Source organism: Clarias gariepinus, chromosome 3, assembly GCF_024256425.1.
Source record: "Clarias gariepinus isolate MV-2021 ecotype Netherlands chromosome 3, CGAR_prim_01v2, whole genome shotgun sequence".
Lineage (NCBI taxonomy): Eukaryota > Metazoa > Chordata > Actinopteri > Siluriformes > Clariidae > Clarias > Clarias gariepinus.
The window spans coordinates 32,284,155-32,308,416 of record NC_071102.1 but is presented as its reverse complement, the minus strand read 5'-3'; the positions used below and the strand labels follow the sequence as shown (position 1 = coordinate 32,308,416).

Sequence of the window (24,262 nt, the reverse complement as noted above, 5' to 3'; positions counted from 1 at the left end):
GGGAGAGGTCCCCCACTGCAGGCAATTTGGGAATGCCAATCACCCTAATCTCATATCCTTGGACTGTGGAAGGGAAAAGGAAACCAACCAACTTGTGCAAGGTGACAGTGCCGCCTAAACCGTATTAAATACTTGTAAATCATAGTTGAGGGAAATAAACAAACGTGCAACATTCACTAGCCAATTTTAGTAGCCAGTGAATGTATTATGTACACGCGTTCACCTGCTTATTGTCACATGGCCATAATTTAGTGCATTTACAGTAGGTATGTAGACATGGTCAAGACAATTTACAGAAGTCCAAACATAGTAAAAAAAAGGGGAAGAAAGGTGATTAGAGTGACTTATATATCATGGTTGTTGGTGCAAGAAAGGCTGATCTTAATATTTTTAATGATTTACGGGGATTTTTACACACAACCATCTTTTGGATATACAGAGAATGGGCTGAAGAAGAGAAAATATCCAGTGAGGGGTAGTTCTCTGGGCAAAAACACCTTGTTGATGCCAGAGGTCAGAAGAAAATGGGCAGAATTTACAAATTACAAGTTTCTACAAGCTGGGTAAGCTAAAGATCATCTCAGCTGAACACCTCTCAACACAGACCACATCAAACCTTGCAGCAGTTCGGCTACAGCAGCAGAAGACCCCACCCAACAAGTGCCACTCCTGTCAGCTAAATGATCATTTTTGCTGACCATGTTTCTCTCTTTATGACCGCAGGATAATGCATCATGTCACAAAGCTAAAATTATCTCAAACAGGTTTCTTGAACATTACAATGAGTTCACTTTAATCAAATGGCCTCCACAGTCACCAGCTCTCAGTCTCAATCTGCAGCTACTGCATGATGCTATCATGTCAATATAAAGCAAAATCTCTAAGAAATGTTTCCAGAACTGTGTTAAATCTATGCAATGAAGAATTAAGGCAGTTATTTACTACAAGCAATTTGTACCTAATGAAGTGTCAGTATATGTATATGTATATGTATATATAGCCTATATATATATATATATATATATATATATATATATATATATATATATACAGTACAGGCCAAAAGTTTGGACACACCTTCTCATATATCTGATCATCCATGTGTTTTCTTTATTTTCATGACCATTTACATTAGTAGATTCTCACTGAAGGCATCAAAACTATGAATGAACACATGTGGAGATATGTACTTAACAAAAAAGGTCTCCACAGTGACCGGACCTGAACCCAATCTGGATGGTTTGGGGTGAGCTGGACCGCAGAGTGAAGGCAAAGGGGCCAACAAGTGCTAAACACCTCTGGGTGCTTCTTCAAGACTGTTGGAAACCATTTCAGGTGATTACCTCTTAAATCTCATTGAGAGAATGCCAAGAGTGTGCAAAGCATAATCAGAGCAAAGGCGGGTTTTTTTTTTTTTTTTTAGAAACTAGAATATAAAACATGTTTTAAGTTATTTCCCTTTTTTTTAATTAAGTACATAACTCCACATGTGTTCATTTATAGTTTTGATGCCTTCAGTGAGAATCTACCAATGTAAATGGTCATGAAAATAAAGAAAACACATTGAATTGAGTGAAGGTGTGTCCAAACTTTTGGCCTGTACTGTATGTGAAAAGGTGCAAATTGGATATAAACAGATGTGTGCAAAGTTGCAAGCGTGTAATCACACAAAGGCGCGAAATGACTGCATGTACATAAAATAGAATGTATATAACTATTCTTGGTACTGGAGTGCAGAGAAAATACCCTTATGTTAATCTGAGTGTGGGAGTGAGCTGTGCACCTGGTGTAGGAAGCATGAGTCATGGAACTTACAGTAACTTCACTAATAAGACCTGTCAAAGGAAAAGCACCAATATCCTGAGTGTTATTTGTCCTTAGATAGTGTTTTAGACCTGCATGCCATTACATTCTAGTACACTATGAATGAATACTGTATATTGCATATCACAATGAAAAAATCTACTTTGGATGATGGTGCAGCCTGTCTGAGTGAATGTAGATGTGCTGGAAGGCTTGTCATGGCATTTATACAGGCCCATTATTATATTATTAAAGAGCTTATATTATTATTGTTCTTGTAATATTATAATGTTCTTGTTCTGATATAATATTGTTTCACAGTTACAACTCGTTCATAAGGTTTCATATGGTTCACATTTGACAAAATGTTGGATAAAACCTAGCTAATACAATAGTAATGTTTTTCTCTAAAAAGATTTTTTTTTAATTAGTATTTATAGAAGGAATCTTCTCTAATTATTTCTAAGTGACAGAATGAAGAAAGGATAATGAAGGAATAAATCTATATGGAGGAAATATAATTTTAAAATGAACTTCTTTTACAAACATTCAACAACATTAAATGTATCCATAACTGTCTACATAATATAGTGTCCTTAATTAAATAATAAAGTACAAAACAAAAACAAAAAGATGATTTTTATTTAATATATTTAATTGATATTATAAATCACATTTATTTGCTAAAACTTGATTTATCTTGTTGTAATACAAGTAAAAAGAAAGATTCCATTGGTTCAGGACGAGGAAGAGCTCCTTTTTGCACATGAGGAAGGTCCAAGAGGTGCCCCAAATGATCTGAATACTTTACAGTCTGTGCAGTTTTTTATAATATTGTAAATAAAAATTGGAAAATAATAGGTGCATGAGTTGTGGAGATGAATTACTGCTTCTGCTGTCCTTTCACTAGGGGTGTGGTAAGGGCTGGGGATGTAGCCATGGATTCTAAGATGACATACATTAAGGATCAAGAGAACAACCTAAAATACCAAAATTGTCTAAAAAAAATTCCAAACTTTTTTTTATGTCTATTTTCTAGCCATGTTAATTTAGTTGCTAGGCATTCCTCAAAATTGAAAGGGAATAAAACAGGAAGTATCTGGATTGATGCGTGACTAGAATATGTTCAGACGCTTTTACTTCTCTTCCTGTGGTTCAACTTTGATTTGGATTTTTTCTGTTTATTAAGGGCTTCCAAATGGTTGACCCCTTTGAATAGTCCAAATAAGGAAATATTACATGTTTAGTTGTTCTGGTCAAGTGTAAAATTATGTAAAAGAGACAATAAAATATGAATGACAAGCACCTCGTAGGATCAGGTATAATACTCATTAGTTCATTCAAGAAATTCTGAATGATGGTTGTTGCAGTGACATATGACGTGATCATTGCTGTAAGAATAAATTATTTGAAAACCCCAGTCAGACTACCATCAAAGGAAACTCCACCAAAAACAGCTTAGAGGCGATAGCACTAATCATTAAACCATTGTGCCACCTTCAGTTACTTGTGGACAAAACCTAATGAAAAACCTGTGCGATACTAAACTGAGCTACAGTAATGTAAGATCATGTAATCCTAAAATGTGTGTGGGATGTAAAATATCTTAATCTGATCACATCAATCACTCTTACCTTCCACGCAATGCACTTGGTGGTTATATATTTTTTTGTATTTACAGAATTTTACCCCTCTCTCTCTTTCTCTCTACCAGAGGTAATAATTTATAGAATCTACTAAAGTATTATACACTTGGACCTGCTAAAACCGCTCACTGCACCTTTAATAATAATTTTATAGCACTTTACACATTTCTCAGGGATATGTAACATCTAAAAGCCACCATGTTCTAATAGTGGTGGCTGAGGTGGTTAAGGCTTTAAGTTGTCGATTTGGGGATCTGAGGATCTGTGCGTGAGCCCTCCCGTCAGTAGGTTGCCACTCTCCATACTACCCAGCCACTGCATGCACTGCCAGCCCCAAGCCAGGATAAAATGGGAAGGTTGTAACAGGAAGGGCATCCAGCGTTTACACTTAGGCATTTGGCAGACAACCTTATCCAGAGCGACTTACATTTTTAACTCATTATACATCTAAGCAGTTAAGAGTTAAGGGCCTTGCTCAAGGGCCCAACAGGGACAACTTGGTGGTTGTGGGATTTGGCCCTTCCAAACCGTATTCCAATGCCCTTTTTTACGAAGTAAAAAAAAAACTGAGCCAAGGTATGTGCGGATCAACTGGTAACCCCTTGATGGAAGCAGCCAAAAGAAAGTTCCAATAGGAACAGGATACAATACTTAGTAGCATACAGACATACGCCATAAGGCCAAATGTATGTTACACCCACAATTCAAATCCATGTTGCCATGGTGTTAACATCACCCAATTCCACTGGATGTCTTTGTGCACTGCAGCATTTACAGGTCCCCTTTATTTAACTAAGAGACCCAAAGCTATCCAGCAAAACGATGACCCTGTGTACAAATACAGGTCCATGAAAACATTGGTTGTTCAGGCTGAAATGAAGGAACCCTGACTGAAATCAACCTCACACACCATTGGTACCTAAGCTCACTAATGCTCTTGGAATGCCTTCCCAGAATTGGAACTGAGTTAGTTAGCATAGTGTATGCCAGTATCAGTATTTGTGTATAAGACTGTTTGCGGTAAATATATCAATTTACAGAAACAAACCACACATGAATACGAACATGTTCAAGTCTTGTTTAAAGTAACTGTTATCTTTTTACCGTTTCTACCATTGTTAGAAGATTAGTTTTGTTCTTATTATTTTGCCTGAAGGCATTTAATCAATGTACAGTGCCGTATTTACCCTTAGCAAGAATTTGAATTGCTGCTAAGCTAAGCCAGTAATGTGAACTATATATTGGAGTTTATACTGTGTATTAACAAAGAAAGCAGTCTAATTCATGAAGTATGAAGAGACGCTTTGTCATTTCCTGTCTGTGGTGGTGCAGTAAAGGGGAAGAAGGTGGGGGCAGATCCCACAAGCTTTAAGGGAGCATGGACATTTAGGGGAACTTAGTAACAGTAACAAGTATGAGCATGAAAGCTGTCCACTAACCTGTCAGGTTATTCAGTTGTTGGCCTTAAATTTGAACGGGCAGCAAAACAGGAAGCACCTGGCTTTGTGACTTTGTGCCGTTTTTTGCTTCTCTTCTTGTGGTTTAACAGTTATGAGCAAATTTAGAGCTAATTTTTTAACTTTAAAAGGATTTTTTTGCAAAAGGTTATAACCAGAGTCAAAATAACTAAGGTGACCTTAGTTATTTTGACTCTGGTTATTGGTGCTAGGTAGTAATTCAGAATCTTTTGATCTTTTGGCATTTTCACAATACCAGAATGGTACAAAAGATGGAAAAAAGAATATGAAAATATAGAAATGAGCTGCAGACTTTTTGCCAGAAACACTTACAGTAACTGATGAGATCGGTAAGAGGAGACTGGCCAGACAAGCTCAAGCTGACTACAACCACACTTTATAACCATGGTGATCATTAAGCAAAACATCTCCAAAAAACAAAACATATAAAATCAAAGGAAGATGAGACATCTAGACTCCTCTCAGCCAAAAACAGAAAGCTGTGGCTAAAGTGGTCAGAGGCTAAAAACTGATAGTTAAATTTTGGGGAAATATTGCCTGGTCTTATAAATATTTATTATTTCTCCTGGTCCATTAGGTATTATTGCTGACAACAATCACTCCTTTATGACTACAAATTACATATCTCATATGTTACTTCCAGCTTTGTACAGCGCCATGGTAACTTCAGTCACCTCCTAAGTCATCAGATCTGAATAAAACAGCATAAATACTATTAATGAGCTAAAAGCTTTTACATGCAATAAATATGCAAAGTCTTGAATCAAGCATTGAATTGTAGAATATTATTGGAGGTTAGAAAGTGTCAAGAATAGTCGGTGATATACTGGCTTTGGAAACCGAACAATGAATGTTTGTGGAGAGAATACGGTTCTATTTTAACATATTAACATTGATTATGATTGATTATTTAACTGGAGACAGGATCATGGGAATCCAAGGCTCATCTATGCCTGTGGGGACCAAAGGCCAGCCCATCCAGCCTGATCTTACAGAAAGCCAATGCAGCACACATCGGCAAAAAGTTAATGCTGGCTTTCTTGATAAAAAGGCACCAGCTCACCCATTAAGTACGACGTGATCAGGTCAACATGGACCAGATGCTGAAAGGAAAGTTTTCTAACACGTTATAGAGACCCTGCAGTCAAAAAGGCTGTACTGAGAGCATATGGTTCATATTCAGTATTAGCATAGTGTTATAATAAAATAAAGTAACTTAATAAACATAATAAGCATGTTTCTTATAAATAGTAATTTCATTATTATTACTAGGAACCAAGCACTATAGGACCCTCTTGTTTTCCTAGGGATGTTTTTTTTCACCCTTTTGGACTTTTTGGGGTCTTAACGTGCTCAAAAACTCATGAAAATGTACAGGTTGGAATTTGCTGCCATTAGGATGCCTGAGAGTCGCGTTTGCAGGGACCAGGGGCCCCCACATAAGATTTCGCTGTTTAGGTCATACACACTTTTATGTAGGCACACGAAACTCGATACACATTTAGAGTTTATTGAGCTGAACAACTTTCGCACTGCATGTCATGGGCTCAACTCAACAGGAGGCCAGTTATTTTGGGTCGTTCACAAAAACGCACCCGATGGATTTTGATATACTCCTCCTTAGGGATGTATACGATCGCCACCAAACAGGTCAGCCGTGATAATGTCTTACACCGAAAAAAAGATTAATAACTTTCTGTGTGGCATTATATTGAGTAACATTATAGTGTGGTGCTTACTTTCCAGCTTCTGCGACCTATTAATCATACGTACACTTCCCAAATGTTAACACTCACATACACACACACACATAGACACCTCTTTTTCTCATGACGCACACACACAAACAGACTTATATTACAATGTTAACACTCTCCCACTCACGTATACACAAACACTCATACTCATATATATCACACATCACAAATTTTAACACTTACACACTCACATCTCTGTCTCACAAGCCCACACGCAGAAATACACACCCACACATACTAACAAGTCACATGTCTCACACACACATACTAACACACACAAGCATGCAAAAACAAATTTACTAGTCACACACAGACTGACACATCCACACGTCACACACACAAACATACACACACCTCTCTCCCTCACTCTTACACACTAATGCTCACACACACACACACTAACGCACTCAACAAATATTTTGGGCCCAAACTGACATTAGCCTTGTATAGTGTGTGATCTGTGCAAGTTATTATAATGTGTGAGTTCGGTGCAAACGGGTGGTGATGGCTTTTTCGAGGTCTTAACACACTCAAATAACACACAGGTTGTGCGGCCAGTCATTATTGCTTGCATCTATATTTATTATTATTATTATTGTTGTTGTTATTATTATTATTATTATTATTATTATTAATCATAATCATCAACTGCCTTTATTTGGCCATGCAAATTAATGTTTTATAAAATTTATAATTTCTACTATTATTGTTTATAAATATTTATATATACATTGTCATGTTTTTTCTTTCTTTTGTATATGGAAAAATATTTTTATGAAAGAAACATCTCTTATATGAACAAAGCATTTCTTAATTTGGCCACCGGGTGGCGATACAAAACACGCAGACGATCATTCGTTTTCCACTTTTTCCTAACTAGTCTATTTTATCCTTTTTTTGACTAGTATTTAGAAAATTAGCACCTTTTACAACGGGATCCACGACTGACACGCCAATCAGCGAACTGGACGTAAAATTAAACTAATCGGAACGAAGGAGGTGAGATATTAGTGGCCAGCCTAGGAGAGATGTGTCAGAATATGGGTGCGGAAACAGATAAACGGGTGGTTTCCAATGTCTGGTAATGATTTCCGGGTTGCCAGATCAAAAGTTTTAACTCCATTATGACCAAGACAAACGAAAGAGAGTGTTTGGGCAGGGGGAAAAAACGCGAGCTCGCTCATCATCGCGGAAATATCCACAAATAGGAGAAAATCCCACTAACATCTTCATACTTCGTGTGGTGCAAAGATTAGCATCTTTTTTTTTCTGTGTGAGCTTGTTTGTTTCGGCGCAGATATACACGTAAAATGCACTGACATGGGCTGCGTTTCATTCCGAAGTGTACTTCACAGGGTGCTCCCTACTCCCTGCACCCTTTGCAGGCAATGTCAGGGAAGGGACCTTGCTTCGACAAAAATTCCGCTCAGATACCTGTGGCTACCGTGAAAATTTCACACTATGGACATTAAATATTGAATATTTATTGAAACAAAATCTGATAACATTATAAAGCATACTATTAAAACGTTTTGTGTCCTTTTAATTTGATGTCTTCCTCGATAATAATGATAAAAATATATAAATTCTTTTTTGAGCTCCATTTCTTTCACACTCCAGGGAGACGCAATGACTGATGGGGCTTTTTTCATTCCTTTCTCGGTGAAGTGAACACCTGTTGTTCACTCGTTCCCTACACCGCTTGCAGTTCCCTTTGAACTGAACATGTTCACTCCCTGCAGTTTGGAATCACACTTAACATGGCTGAACACCCTGTGAGTATACTTTCCAGGGTACTTCAAGCTGATTGGAAGCCACCTATTACTTTGGCAGCAGTTGCGTTCCTATAAATCAAAGGGATTGATAGTGTGGCGTGGGCGGGGCGGCGGCTGACGACCAGCATGCCTTGCGGGGATGTCGGTGTGTGTTCACCATGTTGGGGAAAGGTGTTTGGGTTGGTGGCTTCGGCCCTGTTTGTGTGAGGGGTGTGTGACGTGTGAAATGTGCTCCAGTTCAAGCTAGTGCTGAATTGGATGTAGGCTCCTGAGTGAAGGTGCTGCTCATGCCATACCGGCTGTATGCTGAATAAAGTACTCCCAGCCATTGCATTGGGTAGCAAATAAGCTCGCTCGTCTCTCCTAATCCCTTCGTGGCGGTGAAAAACGCTACAATTGGTGTCAGAAGTGGGATGGAGAGTCACGGGTTCGAGCGCACAAAGGAGGACCTACTAAAAATCCAAGCGGGCCGCCGAGTAGCGGAGCGACTACTCGCGCAGAAGAAGCGTTTTCCTGGCGGAGCTAGCGCGAGCACACCACGTCAACCAACGCGGAGCGGGAAGCAGAAAATCCCGGCGCTGGATCTCGGGGCGGAGGCTGGCACTGCGCAAGCGCCGGAGCATGATACAGCTCCGTGCGCCGTTAGCCGGCAAAGCGACCTGCCGCTGCGCGAGCCCGAGCGCGCTGAGCCCATATCGGCGGCACATCGCGGCGGAAGAGCCGAGCGACCGCCCGCAGCTCAGTGGCTCTTGGTTCGTGAACCGAGCCGGGGACAGGGCTACCCGTCGCGGCTAGGCAACGTGCAGCTCTCCGACGTTTCGCGGCGAGGCGACGGCGCGGGTCACCGTAAGGAGGCGCTGTGCGAGGTCGAGCGCGCTGAGCCCATAATGGCGGCACATCACGGCAAAAGAGCCGAGCGACCGCCCGCAGCTCAGTGGCGCTTGGTAGGTGAACCTAGCCGGGGACAGGGCTACCCGTCGCGGCTAGGCCTCGACACCGCTTCCAAGATTCCGCGACGACGCCGAGGCCAGGGACCGCCGGACAACCCCTGCAACGTTCTCAGGCCTGATGGACAGCCGGACTACCGCTTCAACGTTCTCAGGCCTGAGGAACAGCGTACACCAGCAGCCGCTCAACTAGCGCCGGGTGGACGGTTAGGGAGCCCCGCGGGGCTTTACATCGACTGGGTGCCGGACGGCGTCTTACTGCGGGCGCTCGTGGACACCGGCTCCACTGTTTCCCACGGGTTGTGGAACTGTGAACCGCTCATCGCCAGGCAGAAGGGGCGAATGGGCGTGGACACTCACAGCCAGCTCGGCCCTCCGATGTCATCTACCGGGTGCGGTTGGCAGGGCGGGCACGAGTTTTGCCCCACCGGGACCGTCTTGCGCCTCCACAGCCGCACGCCCGGTAACCATCGAACTCTGGAGGCCGGACCGCCTCAGGACTACATTCGCGTTCACCCCTCACCTGCCAAAGGACGCCGGCGTTCCCACCGCCAGCGCCGACCGCCTCCACGCCTCCGAAACGGAGTTCTTCATGGTGACCAGGGACGGTCACAGCTCGGGTGGGGGCAGTGTGGCGTGGGCGGGGCGGCGGCTGACGACCAGCATGCCTTGCGGGGATGTCGGTGTGTGTTCACCATGTTGGGGAAAGGTGTTTGGGTTGGTGGCTTCGGCCCTGTTTGTGTGAGGGGTGTGTGACGTGTGAAATGTGCTCCAGTTCAAGCTAGTGCTGAATTGGATGTAGGCTCCTGAGTGAAGGTGCTGCTCATGCCATACCGGCTGTATGCTGAATAAAGTACTCCCAGCCATTGCATTGGGTAGCAAATAAGCTCGCTCGTCTCTCCTAATCCCTTCGTGGCGGTGAAAAACGCTACAATATATTTATTATCATTATTATCGAGGACAATATCATATCCCAAAAAAATTACATTTTCATTTGATCAAGAGATCCTTAGTATTATATAGGCTAGTAATCTGTACATCTTTAATCAATTATTATTATTAACCAATAATTAATTTACAATGTGTACAAATTTCAATAGTATTATAATGGTATCAGTTTTAGTTTCAATAAATATTCAATATTTAATGACCGTAGTATGAAACATTCACAGCAGCAGCAACAGGTAACCGAGGTGCTCGGGTTACCATGGTAACACACAGAGAAAGTGACGTCTTTGCTGGTGACTGCGCAGGGTGTTCCGAACAGTGGAGTTTTGTCAAGTGAGGGTCACTTCACCAACATTCCCTGCAAACGAAGCAGGGAGTAGGAAGCACCCTGTTTTTAGCTTTTTTTTTATTTTTTATGTTGCTTGCGGCAGCGTAACAGCCTGTAAATCCATGCTCGTGCAATGATGAGAAGGACAAACTGGTCGGTGCATGCCCATTCTTTTATTTGCTGCATTGTAAGGCGATATTACAAACTCTTGGATGGATTCCGCACTTAAATCAAACTAAAAACTACTGCAAAAGAAAACAAACTCAGGATCTGTATCCCAGCTTACATCTTTCACTCACGTTCACCGACCGGACAGAAAAACCCACAATGCATCTCCCTGGACATTTAGTGGACTACACTTCCGTAAACAGCTGTTGCAAATCAACCTCTCTCTCCCGCAACACTACCCCCACTCTGGATGGTGATAAAACTGAACACCACTCCAGTACCATTACAGGACTAATACAAAATACATCCCACACCTATTAAGGGGAGTAATATTATACATTAACCATGTCAACTGAAGACAGAAATAGATGCAACACATTATCTACACATATATGTTTATACACTTATCTTTTGCATTCTCTTTTTTTTTTTTACAGTTCGTGGCAGCTCCATTGTCGAACACACAGTCCATATGAGCAATATGCTCATTGAAGGCATTTAGCAATATATTCCAGCCCCACTTGACGGGGTAACAGTCCATTAGATGGAAGGGTAGCACGGTGCTAAGAAGGGTTAAATGGTAGCTTAAGAAAGGCAAGTCCTTGTCAACAAGCGAGAGGAATTTAATCCCAACTTAATTTGCGAGGTTGTTGTTTAGCTAAGAGTCCGACGGACTTTTCACTATTAGCCTGCATAATAGAGGAAAGATAAACAATCATGGCATACAAATGAAACAATCAAGCTCGATCAACATACATTTGGCTTGTTTTCTTAGTAACCAAAATAAAGAACACAACATCCACCCAGTACAAAAGGGAACATATCTTAAGTAATATTTTCAACAGAGGACATGCATCAATTTCTTTTTTTTTTTTGCAACAATGGAACAATAACAAATTATCAACAAACTGAATTTCTTTCTTTGCTTACTTCTCTTTTATATGTATGTTTATTTAAATAATTTGTAGTCCAGTCTCCAAATCTTTTTGGCGGTCTCCTTAGTTGTTGTGGCCTACCCTTCATTTGGCCATATACAGTCCCTGTCAAATTATGTGGCGCCGTGCTACCTTCTTCCTGCCGTACATCCTCTGTGTCCTGCCCTACTATTAGCCTACTGGAGTCATCTATATGGGGCGTGCTGTCTGCCCAGTGAAATCTTTGGTTTCCTTTGTAAAGAGACAAGACAGATCCAAGTCATAGTCAGCTCTTTCATCGTCCACGCTTGGAACTGGAATTTCCTGAAGCTGCCAATCCTCCGAGTCTTTGAAGACCCAGTTGTTCTTCAAGGGTTGCCGAGAATGATAGGGTTTGAGTTTGTTATGGTGAACGACCTTTACTTTAGTCCTCTGACTTTTCTGGATCCAGTACACTAAATCATCCAGATTTCCAAGGATAAAATAAGGTCCATCATAATTTGGAAGGGACTTTCTGATCTTGTTTTTCACTTGTTTGGTTCCTTTAACAAGGTACCACACCGCATCACCGACCTTGTAGCGTGTCCTGACTGCTCGTTTGTCATCCTGCTTTGGCCTAGTGCATGGCTCGGTCATGCTCGGTGCACCATCACAGCATAGGTAACCATAAGATCCCACTCCCAGTGACATCGCTCGAAACTTTTCTGTAAAAAAAATCCTGACCCCATCTGACTGGGGCCGAAAAAAGGTGTTGTGCAGGTCTTATCGATGTCGAGCAGATCACACATGGTTTGAAAGACCTCAGATTCAAAGTTGGTGCCCTGGTCACTATGGAGGATCAGTGATGCTCCATAACGACAGACCCATTCAGCAACTATAATCCCCGCTATCGTCACAGCCTGGTTGCAGCTATGGTTACACGTCTTCCCAGGTAGGTCGCTCCTTGCTTTCCGTCATCCACCTTATAATGGAAGCGATATCAGTATCAGCTGATTGGACAGCCCGCAATTCTTCCTCAGTCCATCCAGAAAATGCAGGAGTAGCGTAGGTGAGAGCTGGCTGTACTACCCCCACTCGACAAAGCTCAGGGGAACTAGCGACAGGTCCATCATTTACAGATTCGGCATTGAAGTCACACTGAACAGACTGGTAACAGTAGGCTACTATGGTCTGTGCAAACAGCGAAAGGTCTGCTTAGTAGGTACTGACAGAAATGTCTTGTGAATTCCACTACTGCTAGAAGTTCTCTTCGTGTGGTGCAATAGTTTTGTTTGGTTGGTGTCAGACTCCGGCTTTCATATGCCAAGACATGTTCCTCTCCTTGCTGCATTTGAATCTGAAGTTACTGGCGTCCGTATCCAATATGAGATCCCCACTGTCTATTGGATAGCCAAGAATGGGAGCAGACGTGAGCAGTTCCTCTAACTTGTCAAAGGCCTGTTGGCTCTCAGGTGTCCAGTGAAATCGGGCATGTTTCCGTAACAAGTTGTGGAGGGGCTTGGCTACCGAGGCAAAGTCTTTGACAAACCGTCTGTAATAAGATGCGAGACCCACAAACTGCCGGACTCTATTCTGTGGCCACTCTTGGATTTTTTGCGCTTTCTCAGGTATCTATACTACGCTCAGAGACAATGTGCCCCAAATAGACCATCTGTCAGTGGAAGAGACAACACTTGGTGGGTTTTAACCCTCTGGGGTCCGCGCACGCATATATGCGTTTTGAGGCGTCTTCCCCTGATGACGCCAATAAGAACTTAAATTACACTTTCAGTTTTGATCGTACAGACAAGATCTATATATGAATCAAATCTGTAAAGTGTCTACTTTTTTGTATGCACACGTTAAAAATAGAACTTTTTGCATTAGTACAACAAAGAAAACAAACTGGGTGCGCTGTCTGACTCTTTGGTCTGCGTGAACTTCAGGGAGAAACACGTCATTAAAATGAACTGAAACTCAGCAAATACTCCACAGAGAGACACAAAAAATATATCTATAGAAAGCTTGAATTGCCTACTTTAACATTTACCAATTTAACTAAAAAAACAAATAATCAGTTTCCTGACAAATCAGCAACCTGTTTGTTTTCTTTATTTTATTAATGCAATAAAGTTCTGGTCTTTTGGTCCTCCGGTTGCATGGCAGATTGCATGAGCCGTGTTACACTGGTGACTGTTCGGTGTGTGATGTCATACCTGTGTGCGATCTCGTAGGCACGAGGCAAAGTACATGGACGTTACTCCAACAGGTGTTGTACAATGTCGGCATCCCCCATAGCATTAGTGAACACCTCGACGCTAACAGAGTCCTGTTTTTTCTCAGAACAATCTGCATAAGCAATGAAAACTTTATTTATAGATGTCGTCCCGTAGCACATGAAGCAGCTCGTCGGCTCTGCTGACCCTTTGTCTTAGCTCAATACCAATAGCAGCCGCGTGTTCAGACAAGGGCGTAATCCCAACGGCTAGATCTGAGGTTTTTATGAATCACAGCACCCGCTACACCTGTCAGACAAACCCTCAACTGCACGGTCTTTGTCCTTTCAGACCAGTGATTAGCTCTGGCACAATCTTCAAAATGATTCAGAAACTCTCTCCATGAAGTAGAACCACCAAACTGACCTGGTCTCAGTGTGGGGATCCATTCTCTGTGACCACCGTACTCATCTCCATTGTCTGATGACAGATTACTTTAGTCGTTGTCTGGGCTTACAGTGGACTACACTCCCGTAAACAGCTGTCGTAAATCAACCGCTCTCTCCCACAACACTGTGAAGTACACTTTGGAATGGAATGCTTCTATCAGCTTATTTTTTGTCTCCCTCTCACTCTATTAAAAAAAATAAATGCGCCTCCGAGTGGCGCAGTGGTAAAGCGCTCGCCCTATCATCTGGAGGTCGCTGGTTCGAACCCCGGGTGATGCTGTTTTCCTCTCACAGCCGGAGGCACAGAGAGAGCTGATTGGCCGAGCTCTCTCAGGGGGGAGGGATGAGAGGTACTTGCGCTCCCACATTAGTCACGGCGCTACAGCCAATCAGGGGCGTCTGTGAGCTCGCGCACACGGAAGGAGCGGCTAGCGCTTTCCTCCGAGTGTGTTACTCCGCCCCTAACGGTGCGTGAGCGAGCAGTTCGAAAAGATGCGGTCGGCTCGCGTCACGTGGTTCGGAGGAAACACGGGATAGCTTTCGTCCTCCCGACTGAGTGGTTGTAGTAGCCTTGATGTGTGTGGGAGCCCCCTAGTGACGGGGAGTAATTGGCCACGACTAGATTGGGGAGAAAAATCGGGGAAAAAAGAATTGGACAGGACTAAATTTATAAAAAATAAAAAAAAATATATGCAAAAAAAATTATAAACAAAATTATAAATTAAACTTATCTGTCCTAATGACCTGCCCATTGGAGAAAACTTATTAACTGTTCCTAATCACTGACACTGGGGACTCTTATGATACAAATTGATTGATTTTATTTCTTGAATTCAATTTCATTATAAATGAAAATAACTTTAACACAGAACTTCAACAATATTTTTAGCTAAACACATTAATACAAGCTGTTGATTTGCGGCTTGACCTATTATCAGTCATGCTGTTACAGAGAAGTAATGAACTATTTTAGAGAAAACATAATTTAAATTGCAAAAGTCTTGTGGAGGAAATGAAAATAACTTACACAGAACATTAATGGTCAAACTGTGTCTTTCAGTATGGCTGAGCCATTCTCTCTCCTTGTGAAATTATGAAGAGGATTCGCTGTTTTTCCATCTTTTTCCCAGGTTATGTTTCCTGCAGGAGAAGCTATAACTGAACATTTATCTAGAAGGTGTCATGTCTCTCCCCTGACAGCTTGTATGGTACTTTACGAGAGTAGAAGCATCTAAAAAGAACAAAGTATTGTCATAAATCATAAAACAATTGATAATATCCATATACGGCTGTGGCCAAAAGTTTTGAGAATGACACAAATGCTAATTTTCGAGTTTGGTTTAATATGTTACTATGGTATACCAAAGTATAATTACAAGCAAAAGACTTTTATTGACAATTACATTAAGTTTATGCAAAGAGTCTGTTAACCCTTCTTTTTCAAGACCTCTGCAATTAGCCTTGGAATATTCTCTCAAACACCTTTAAGGGCCACGGCCTGACTGATGGCAGCCCATTCTTGCAATCAATGGTTGCAGTTCATCAGAATTTGTGAGTTGTTGATTATCCACCCACCTCTTGAGGATTAACCACAACCTCAATGGGATTAAGGTCTGGGGAGTTTCCTGGCCATGGACCCAGATTAAGATTAATGTTTTTAGTTATTAGATTAATGTTTTTGTGCAAATAACAGATAATAAATGTGCAAAAAAGCAATTGCTGTTTGTTGTGTGTGATCTATTGTTGTAGATCAGTGTGTTTGCATGTGTGTGTTTGTCAGTCCAGTCCCACTGTATTGTAGTGATCGAGTTTATCTGATGAAATATGTGTGTGTGTGTGTGTGTGTGTGTGTGTGTGTGTGTGTGTGCATGCGTGTGCATGTGTGTGTGTGTTGATCAATTCAGTTCCTTTTTTTAAGGATAGCTTGTTGAAAGACGTTGTTACACAGTCTGGATGTGTGGACCCAAATGTGGACCCAGATGGCAGGAGGGTGAAGAGTGAGTGTGAGGAGTGTGAATGATCAGCCAAAATGCTGGTAGCTTTGCAGATGCAGCGTGTGGTGTAGTTGTCTGCGATAGAGAAAAGAAAGGCTGCGATGATCTTCTCAGCTGTCCTCACTATACGATGTAGGGTCTTGAGGTCCGAGATGGCACAATTCCCAAACCAAACAGTGATGCAGCTGGTCAGAATGCTCTTGATAGTCACTCTGTAGAAGATAGTTAGGATTGGTGGTGGAAGCTGGGCCTTCCTCAGGTGAGATTCTCCACCAGGTGGACACCAAAGAGTTTGATGCTCTTGACAATCTCCACAGAGTAGCCATTAATGTTCAGTGAAGAGTGTGTCCTCCTAAAGTCAGCAACCATCTCTTTTGTTTTATCAACATTCAGAGTTTTGAACTGTGTGCAAACAATTTCAAAAAGAGTCACAAGCAATCTATAGTCACCATATTTGAACCAAACTTTCAAGCACATTTTTATATAAAATTGTGCACTGCAGCATTTACAGTTCCCCTTTGATGAAACTAAAAGAGACAAACTGCTTCCAACGTCATGATGACCCTATGCAAAAAGCCAGCTTCAAAGACTCATCCGCTAGAAAACACATTTAGAATCAACTAGAACTAGAAACCTTCCCAGCTCTACTTTCTCATACAACATCAGTACCTGAGGTCACTAATGCTTTTGTAGCTAAATAAATAAATCCCTACTGCCCAGAATTGTAGTGGAGCTTATTTGTAGCAGTAAAGTGGGAAGTGAAAAATTGTTTTGTTTTTATTATTCTACCTGAAAACAATACAATGCAGTATTTTCCCTTAGCAAGAATTGGTTTAGTTAAACCAGAACTAATTATGCTCACAATCCTAGGATTAGTAAAACCTAGTTAAACCTTGGATTGCAGGCGTAATTCATTCCGAGTGCTTGCATATCAAAGCACTCATATATCAAAGTATTTCCCCATGAGAAATAATGTCAACTCAGATGATTCATACCACAACGTGTTTTACAATTAGTTTAAGAACAAAAAGGGCATAACAACAGTAGAAGACAGTTTTTAGTGAAAGAAGATATTACAATTTGACAGTAGTTGATAGTGATCTTTACTGCCATCACATTCATTAACACCGTGGTACCCAACGTGTTCTAGTGGGAAATAAAGACATGACAGGTGGGGCGCAATGAACGGGAGGGATTAGCGGAAAATAATAGGAAGGTACCTATTCTAATTCATATTTTTCTTTATTGACAATAAAGATCGGACACTCAAAACTAAATAATCACACACAAAGAAAAGGATCATTAATACAAGTAAATTAAAATAACATCAGAGAAAAAGTGGAACCATAGTGCAACAATAACGGTTTAACGTCGGCATGTTAATTGCAGAGGAACAATAGATAAGGAAACATTCGGTATTATATATGTAATTTCATTTATTCCAATGTTGTATGCTGATGTTTCTGTATTATTTGTTAAAAATTCATATTTTATCAGGCAGTACTAGTCTGGCATTTCTAGTTTCCAGTGTGGCAACAAAGTTGCTTTTTGATCCTTCAGGCGCTGAACAGAAGGGAAGATTAATATCGTTCTACGCTTTTTGTTCGTGTGCTGCATTTAGCGATGACCCCTAAATCATTCGTTGCGCTGTAGAGAATAATGGTGTTTATACTTTTAAACATGTATCATTTAAGGCGGATGATTAATAAATCCCCAAAAATGATTATTTTATGGCACATTTATTTTGCAGGGGTTTGTCAATGTACAAACAACAAATTATTTATCACAAATTACACTAAATACATTTTAGGAAACGATTTTTATTATAAAATAAGCAATATAAAAATATACATGTTGTATATGAAATAAAATATATAATTTATATTTTTCCCTCTATACAACATTTTTTTTATATTGCTTATTTTATAATTAAATTCATTTGTTATAATTTGTAATTTAAACCACAAACCTATGAATTAATGTTCTAATGTATTATTTGAAAAAGATTATGTAGGGGGGGCAATCCGTGGCAGGGGGGGGCATTTTAGAGCATAACAATGTTGCGCTTGGATTCGTGGTGGGGATGGTGGGGCAGAGGAGAGACTCGTGTGTGTTTTGTGTCTTAAAACGCTGGCAGCAGACAGGATGAGACCCAAGAAATTAGGAAGACACTTAGAGACAACACACCCCAGTCACGTTAATAAGCCACTCGACTTCTTTGAAAGAAAGCTCTAGATGTGACGAAGTAAACCTGTTATAACAATTGCACGTGTATTTTATCTGTTTTGAACTTGGTGTTATTTTATCTTATTGGTTTAGAAATTGATAGTTCGATAAATAGTAAACTTGGCCGTTTTCGTTATCATTTTGTTGACAAGTGGGGCTTGAAAATTCGCCCACCGCCTTAAGTGGGGAATGACAGAAAATGTTTGAGAACCACTGCATTAACACAACATTTACCTTTTTTATGTGTGTTTGCAAAAGATTATGGCATAAACAATGCAAATAAACACAGTCTTTGTGTATGACACACACGTCCATTTAACTGTGATGATTATCTGTGTTGGATGTCCTCCGATGACATATCATTTTTGATCATGCTGATTCATAGGTGATTGCCTTATAAGCATTGTAACTGTGAATAAGAGGGAAATTTCTAAGTAAAAATTTTACAAAATTAAATTCTCAAAGTATCATAATCTTTACAGGTTTTCCACTTACACTCTACAGTGATACTTATGTTACAGGACGCATTTCCCATCAGATTGCTTGCAAAGAAAATATATCGGCCCGAGTCATTTTTGCTTAGAATCATATCAGAGCTGATCAGTAATTCGTCTCGATGCCAGGTAATGTGTGGAGTTGGGTTTCCCACAACATTATAAGGATAGGAGCTCAAGGGAGTGTTTATTATAGGGGACCAATCTAAACAGTTTATTTCAGGTTTGTCTGAAAAAAAAAGAGAATAAAATGGGAAACTTCTGGTTTAGACTAAAATGCAATATGCAAATATACTGCTGCTGATATGTAAAGCCTAAAACTCTATGTAGCACTCACAGTGTACTGTGATGTTTAGAGGATCTGATGTCACTATAGGAGGATGTTGCGGTCCTTCTGGTCCCAGGTTCAGTTCTGCCACACATCTGTATTGAACTCCATCATCATCTTTGCTCGGTGAGATCTGAAGTGTCACATTTACATTAACAGGAAATTTGTCTTCACCAGAAACGCTTTCTCTTTTCACAAGATGGTGTCCTTTGTACCAGTTTACAGTGAGGAGACGAACAGGAGCAACATTCTGAACATCACACCGGAGCTCGTATTGTCCACCTTCAGTCATTGGCCCTGTGTGATCCACGGTGCTGATAGACACCCAGTCTGGACGCTCTGTAGGGAAGGATTCAAAATTATTTTTAGTGTATATGGCATTCTGAACAGGGCAGAAGTTTTTATATCTCATAGCTAATAGGTAAGATATGACTCACTGTAAACAATAACTGGAAGGTTGTTTGAACACTGCGTTTTCATATTCATGAAGCAATATGGTTTTATGTCGTAGTGCGTGAGATTGTCCACCCTCCAGGTGATGAGCTGAACATTTTCCACCATGTCCACTGCTCCCTGTGATGCCTCCCATCCCATGCCATGGTGGATGATGGTTGTGGAACAGTTAGCTGAGGCTGAAGCACCAAACTCCCTTACTAATTTAACAGGAAGAATTTTAACAGGACAATCACCTGCAAAAACAAAAAATGGGTTTGGGTGAAATCTAGACCTGGGTTTTGTCCGCAATGTTTGGGGATTTGTTTATTTTTATGCTATAGTGCCAACAATCAGCCATAACATTATGGCCACTGACAGGTAACACAAATAAAAATTTATTATATCTTTACAATGGCACCAAGTAGGGAAGATGTTGAGCAGTGAGTGTACATTTTGTCTATAAAGTTAATGTGTTAATATCAGAAAACATGCATGTGCAAAGATTTGAGCAACTGTGACAGGTGGAAGGTGAACTTATGAACCCAGCAACAAGGTCATGGGTGGACAGGGCCACAATTGTGTCAGAACGCGCAATGAACGCACAATGCATTGCTGTTCATTGCAAATGCATGCATGTTCATAGCCACAGACTGGTTACCTCTTAACTTACAGCATTTAAGGATCTGCTACTGACAGCTTGGTGCCAGATACCACAGCACTCCTTCAGCGCTCTAGTGGAGTCCATGCCCTGAGGGGTCAGGGCTGTTTTGGTGGCAAAAGGGTGGACCTATTAAATATTAGATGAGTGGTCATAATGCTACAGCTGATCAGTGTAGTTGTTCAGTTTATTCAGAATGTGTTTCTTCCAGTTTCCCCAGTTTCCTCTCATGTGTCAAAAGCACACCAGTAGGTAAACTGTTTAATACAAATGCATCTAGATGTGAATGGGTGATGCTTGATGAGCCATAATAAATTCCAACCAAGGTAAATTCCTGCCTCAGATATTAAACCATGACAAACATGAAGTGGTTATTGAAGACGAATGAATGATCGAATGAATGAATAAATGTTCAGTTTCACATTCCAAACCTAGTGTTTTACAGCTAATTGAGCATGATGGGGAGAACAATGTCACAAAATGACAGACCGAATGTCCAATGCATTAAATATTAAAATAAATATATAAATTTGTTGCCAAAATTTTGGACAAGGGTTCAACTGTTTTCTTTTTTTTTGGACAGCAGCCCTTGCAAACACAAGTGTTAAGTGTTGTAAATGTGCAGGTGTATCACCTTTTAACTTATTAAATAGTTCTGGTTTCTTTGGAATTATAATCTACTGTATTTTTGGCAATGAAACTAAACTTTGTTTTTAAATGCATTTATAAATTGTTATTGTAAAGCTGATACTGTACTAAAATAATTAATTTATAATAATATGGACTGGTCCAAAGACAAGCAGATTAGGCTTACTGGCATTTCCAAATTGCCCATAGTGTGTGAATGAGTGTGTGAGTGAGTGTGTGAGTGAGTGTATATGTGTGTGTGCCCAGCGATGGATTGGCACCCTGTGCAATGTATACCCCGCCTCGTGCCCTAAGCCTCCTGGGATAGACTCCAGGCCCCCACAAACCTAAGGATAAAGCGGTATAGACGATGAGATGTGGATATCTTAATAGTTATTGTTTTAAGATGATGTGTATTTATAATGTGTATTTTGGAATAAACTTAAAAACTAACTAGCCAGTAACTAAATACAGTTTCTGTCACAGTAGACACTTGATAAACTTACTGAAGAGGACATCAATCTCACAACATAGTAACTAAGTATCTATTATACGTCAGTGTCTATTACTTGTTTGTATTCTCTTTGATCTGTTATATGACTTCATTTACACCAGTCTTATTGGTCTTACCTTCTACATGCACTGTGACTGTCCTTCTGTCATACCCAAGGTCATTCATAGCAGTGCATGTATATACACCATCATCAGCAAATGTGGCTTCAGAAATTGTCAGTGTGGTTTGCCGCCTCCCAGTGGCTTTAATTTGACTCTGAAACCTCCATGTCACTTCAGGTTCTGGATTTCCCCCTGCAGTGCAGCTCAGAGACACAGCTTCACCTTTCTGCATCACATGTGATGAATAGTCTGTCTCAATCGCTGGGCCGTCTGTGGAAAATGTTTACACAAGCAAATCTTTAATATATTGCTGTGTATGTATTGTAGCTGTAGGATAGATATTTTATTTTATTATAAAATGACAGTGGTATTGAACGCCGTGGGCAGAAGGAGCAGGCATAGAGGCAGAAGGGGGGGGGGCGCGTGGGGGCAGAAGGAGCAGGCATAGAGGCAGAAGGGGGGGGCGCGTGGGGGCAGAAGGGGGGGGCGCGTGGGGGCAGAAGGGGGGGGCGCGTGGGGGCAGAAGGGGGGCGCGTGGGGGCAGAAGGGGGGCGCGTGGGGGCAGAAGGGGGGACGCTTAGAGAGAAGGGGGGACGCGTGGGGGCAGAAGGGGGGACGCTTAGAGAGAAGGGGGGACGCGTGGGGGCAGAAGGGGGGACACTTAGAGAGAAGGGGGGGCAGAAGGGGGCGCGTGGGGGCAGAAGGGGGGGGCGCTTAAAGAGAAGGGGGGCAGAAGGGGGCGCGTGGGGGCAGAAGGGGGGGCGCTTAAAGAGAAGGGGGGGCGCGTGGGGGCAGAAGGGGGGGCGCTTAGAGAGAAGGGGGGCGCGTGGGGGCAGAAGGGGGGGCGCGTGGGGGCAGAAGGGGGGGCGCGTGGGGGCAGAAGGGGGGGCGCGTGGGGGCAGAAGGGGGGGCGCTTAGAGAGAAGGGGGCGCGTGGGGGCAGAAGGGGGGACGCTTAGAGAGAAGGGGGGGCGCGTGGGGGCAGAAGGGGGGGCGCGTGGGGGCAGAAGGGGGGACGCGTCGGGGCAGAAGGGGGGACGCGTGGGGGCAGAAGGGGGGACGCGTGGGGGCAGAAGGGGGGACGCGTGGGGGCAGAAGGGGGGACGCGTGGGGGCAGAAGGGGGGACGCTTAGAGAGAAGGGGGGGCGCTTAGAGAGAAGGGGGGACGCGTGGGGGCAGAAGGGGGGACGCTTAGAGAGAAGGGGGGACGCGTGGGGGCAGAAGGGGGAACGCTTAGAGAGAAGGGGGGACGCGTGGGGGCAGAAGGGGGGATGAGAAAAAACAGCTTACTAAAGTTGAGCAATGTGTGCAGGACATAAGAAATTGGAGGCTAATTAACTTCCTTCTGCTTAATCCTGATAAGACAGAAGTTCTAGTCATAGGACCGCATACAGCTAGGAGTAAAATTTTAGATCACACCATAACTTTAGATGGCCTTTCTGTTCCATCAAGTGCAACAGTAAAAGACCCTGGGTGTGATCATAGATTCCAGCCTTTCATTTGAAGCTCATGTAGATAATATTACCAGGATAGCATTCTTCACCTCAGAAATATTGCCAAGATAAGAAATATATTGTCGCTAAACGATGCAGAAAAACTAGTTCATGCTTTTATCACCTCTAGGTTGGACTATTGTAACACCTTACTGTCTGGTTGTTCAGCTAGCTGCATAAATAAGCTTCAGCTAGTCCAAAATGCAGCAGCGAGAGTCCTCACTAAAACCAGAAGATATAAGCACATCACCCCTATCTTATCTTCACTGCATTGGCTCCCTGTGAAATTTCGCATTGATTTTAAAATACTACTCTTGACATATAAAGCATTAAATGGTCTCGCACCGCAGTACCTGAGCAAACTGCTAGTGTCTTACGAACCGCCACGCCTACTTCGATTAAAGGATGCAGGCTGCCTTTCAGTATTATGAAAAATACAGCTGGGGGCAGAGCTTTTTCTTACAAAGCCCCAAAATTATGGAATAGTCTTCCAAATAGTGTTCGGGACTCAAACACAGTCTTAGTGTTTAAGTCCAGGCTAAAAACCTATTTGTTTAGCCAAGCATTTTTATAAATAGATTTGCCTTAGGTAAGGGAGCAGATCTGGGTGACTCATGGACGTAGAGTTTTATGGTGAACTGGTACTGTATGTTTAGATGCTGTCTTCCTCACTCTCATTGATCACTCAGGTTTGCTGACAGTGAGGTGATTGTTTGCATTACATCTCAGGAAGCCCTTGTGTCTGTGTTTCCTTCTGGCTCTCCCTTTTAGTTATGCTGTCATAGTTAGTCCTGCCGGAGTCTCTGCTTGCACTCTACAGTTAATATACATTCACATTATACATTGTGTGACTGTGACCATACCTAACTGCCATCTCTCCTCTTCTTCTTTTTCTCCCCCTCTTTTTCTTTCCTCTCTTCTCCTGTCTCCCCCTTTCACTCTTTCTCTCTCTCTCTGTCGAGCTACACATGTCGTTCCTGAGCTG

The 24,262-nt window shown here is 41.9% G+C and overlaps 1 protein-coding gene across 1 annotated transcript; it reads right to left on the bottom strand.

Annotated features, from left to right (window-relative positions):
• Window positions 1–18,464: 18,464 nt before the first annotated feature.
• LOC128519098 (hemicentin-1-like) lies at window positions 18,465–22,049 on the bottom strand. Its single transcript, XM_053492677.1, has 5 exons — window positions 21,801–22,049; window positions 19,888–20,139; window positions 19,460–19,789; window positions 19,124–19,351; window positions 18,465–19,037 (listed from the first exon to the last, which is right to left on the bottom strand). Exons 1-5 carry the CDS (start codon window positions 22,015–22,017, stop codon window positions 18,988–18,990), a joined length of 1,077 nt encoding a protein of 358 aa, XP_053348652.1. The 5' UTR covers window positions 22,018–22,049; the 3' UTR covers window positions 18,465–18,987.
• Window positions 22,050–24,262: the final 2,213 nt, after the last annotated feature.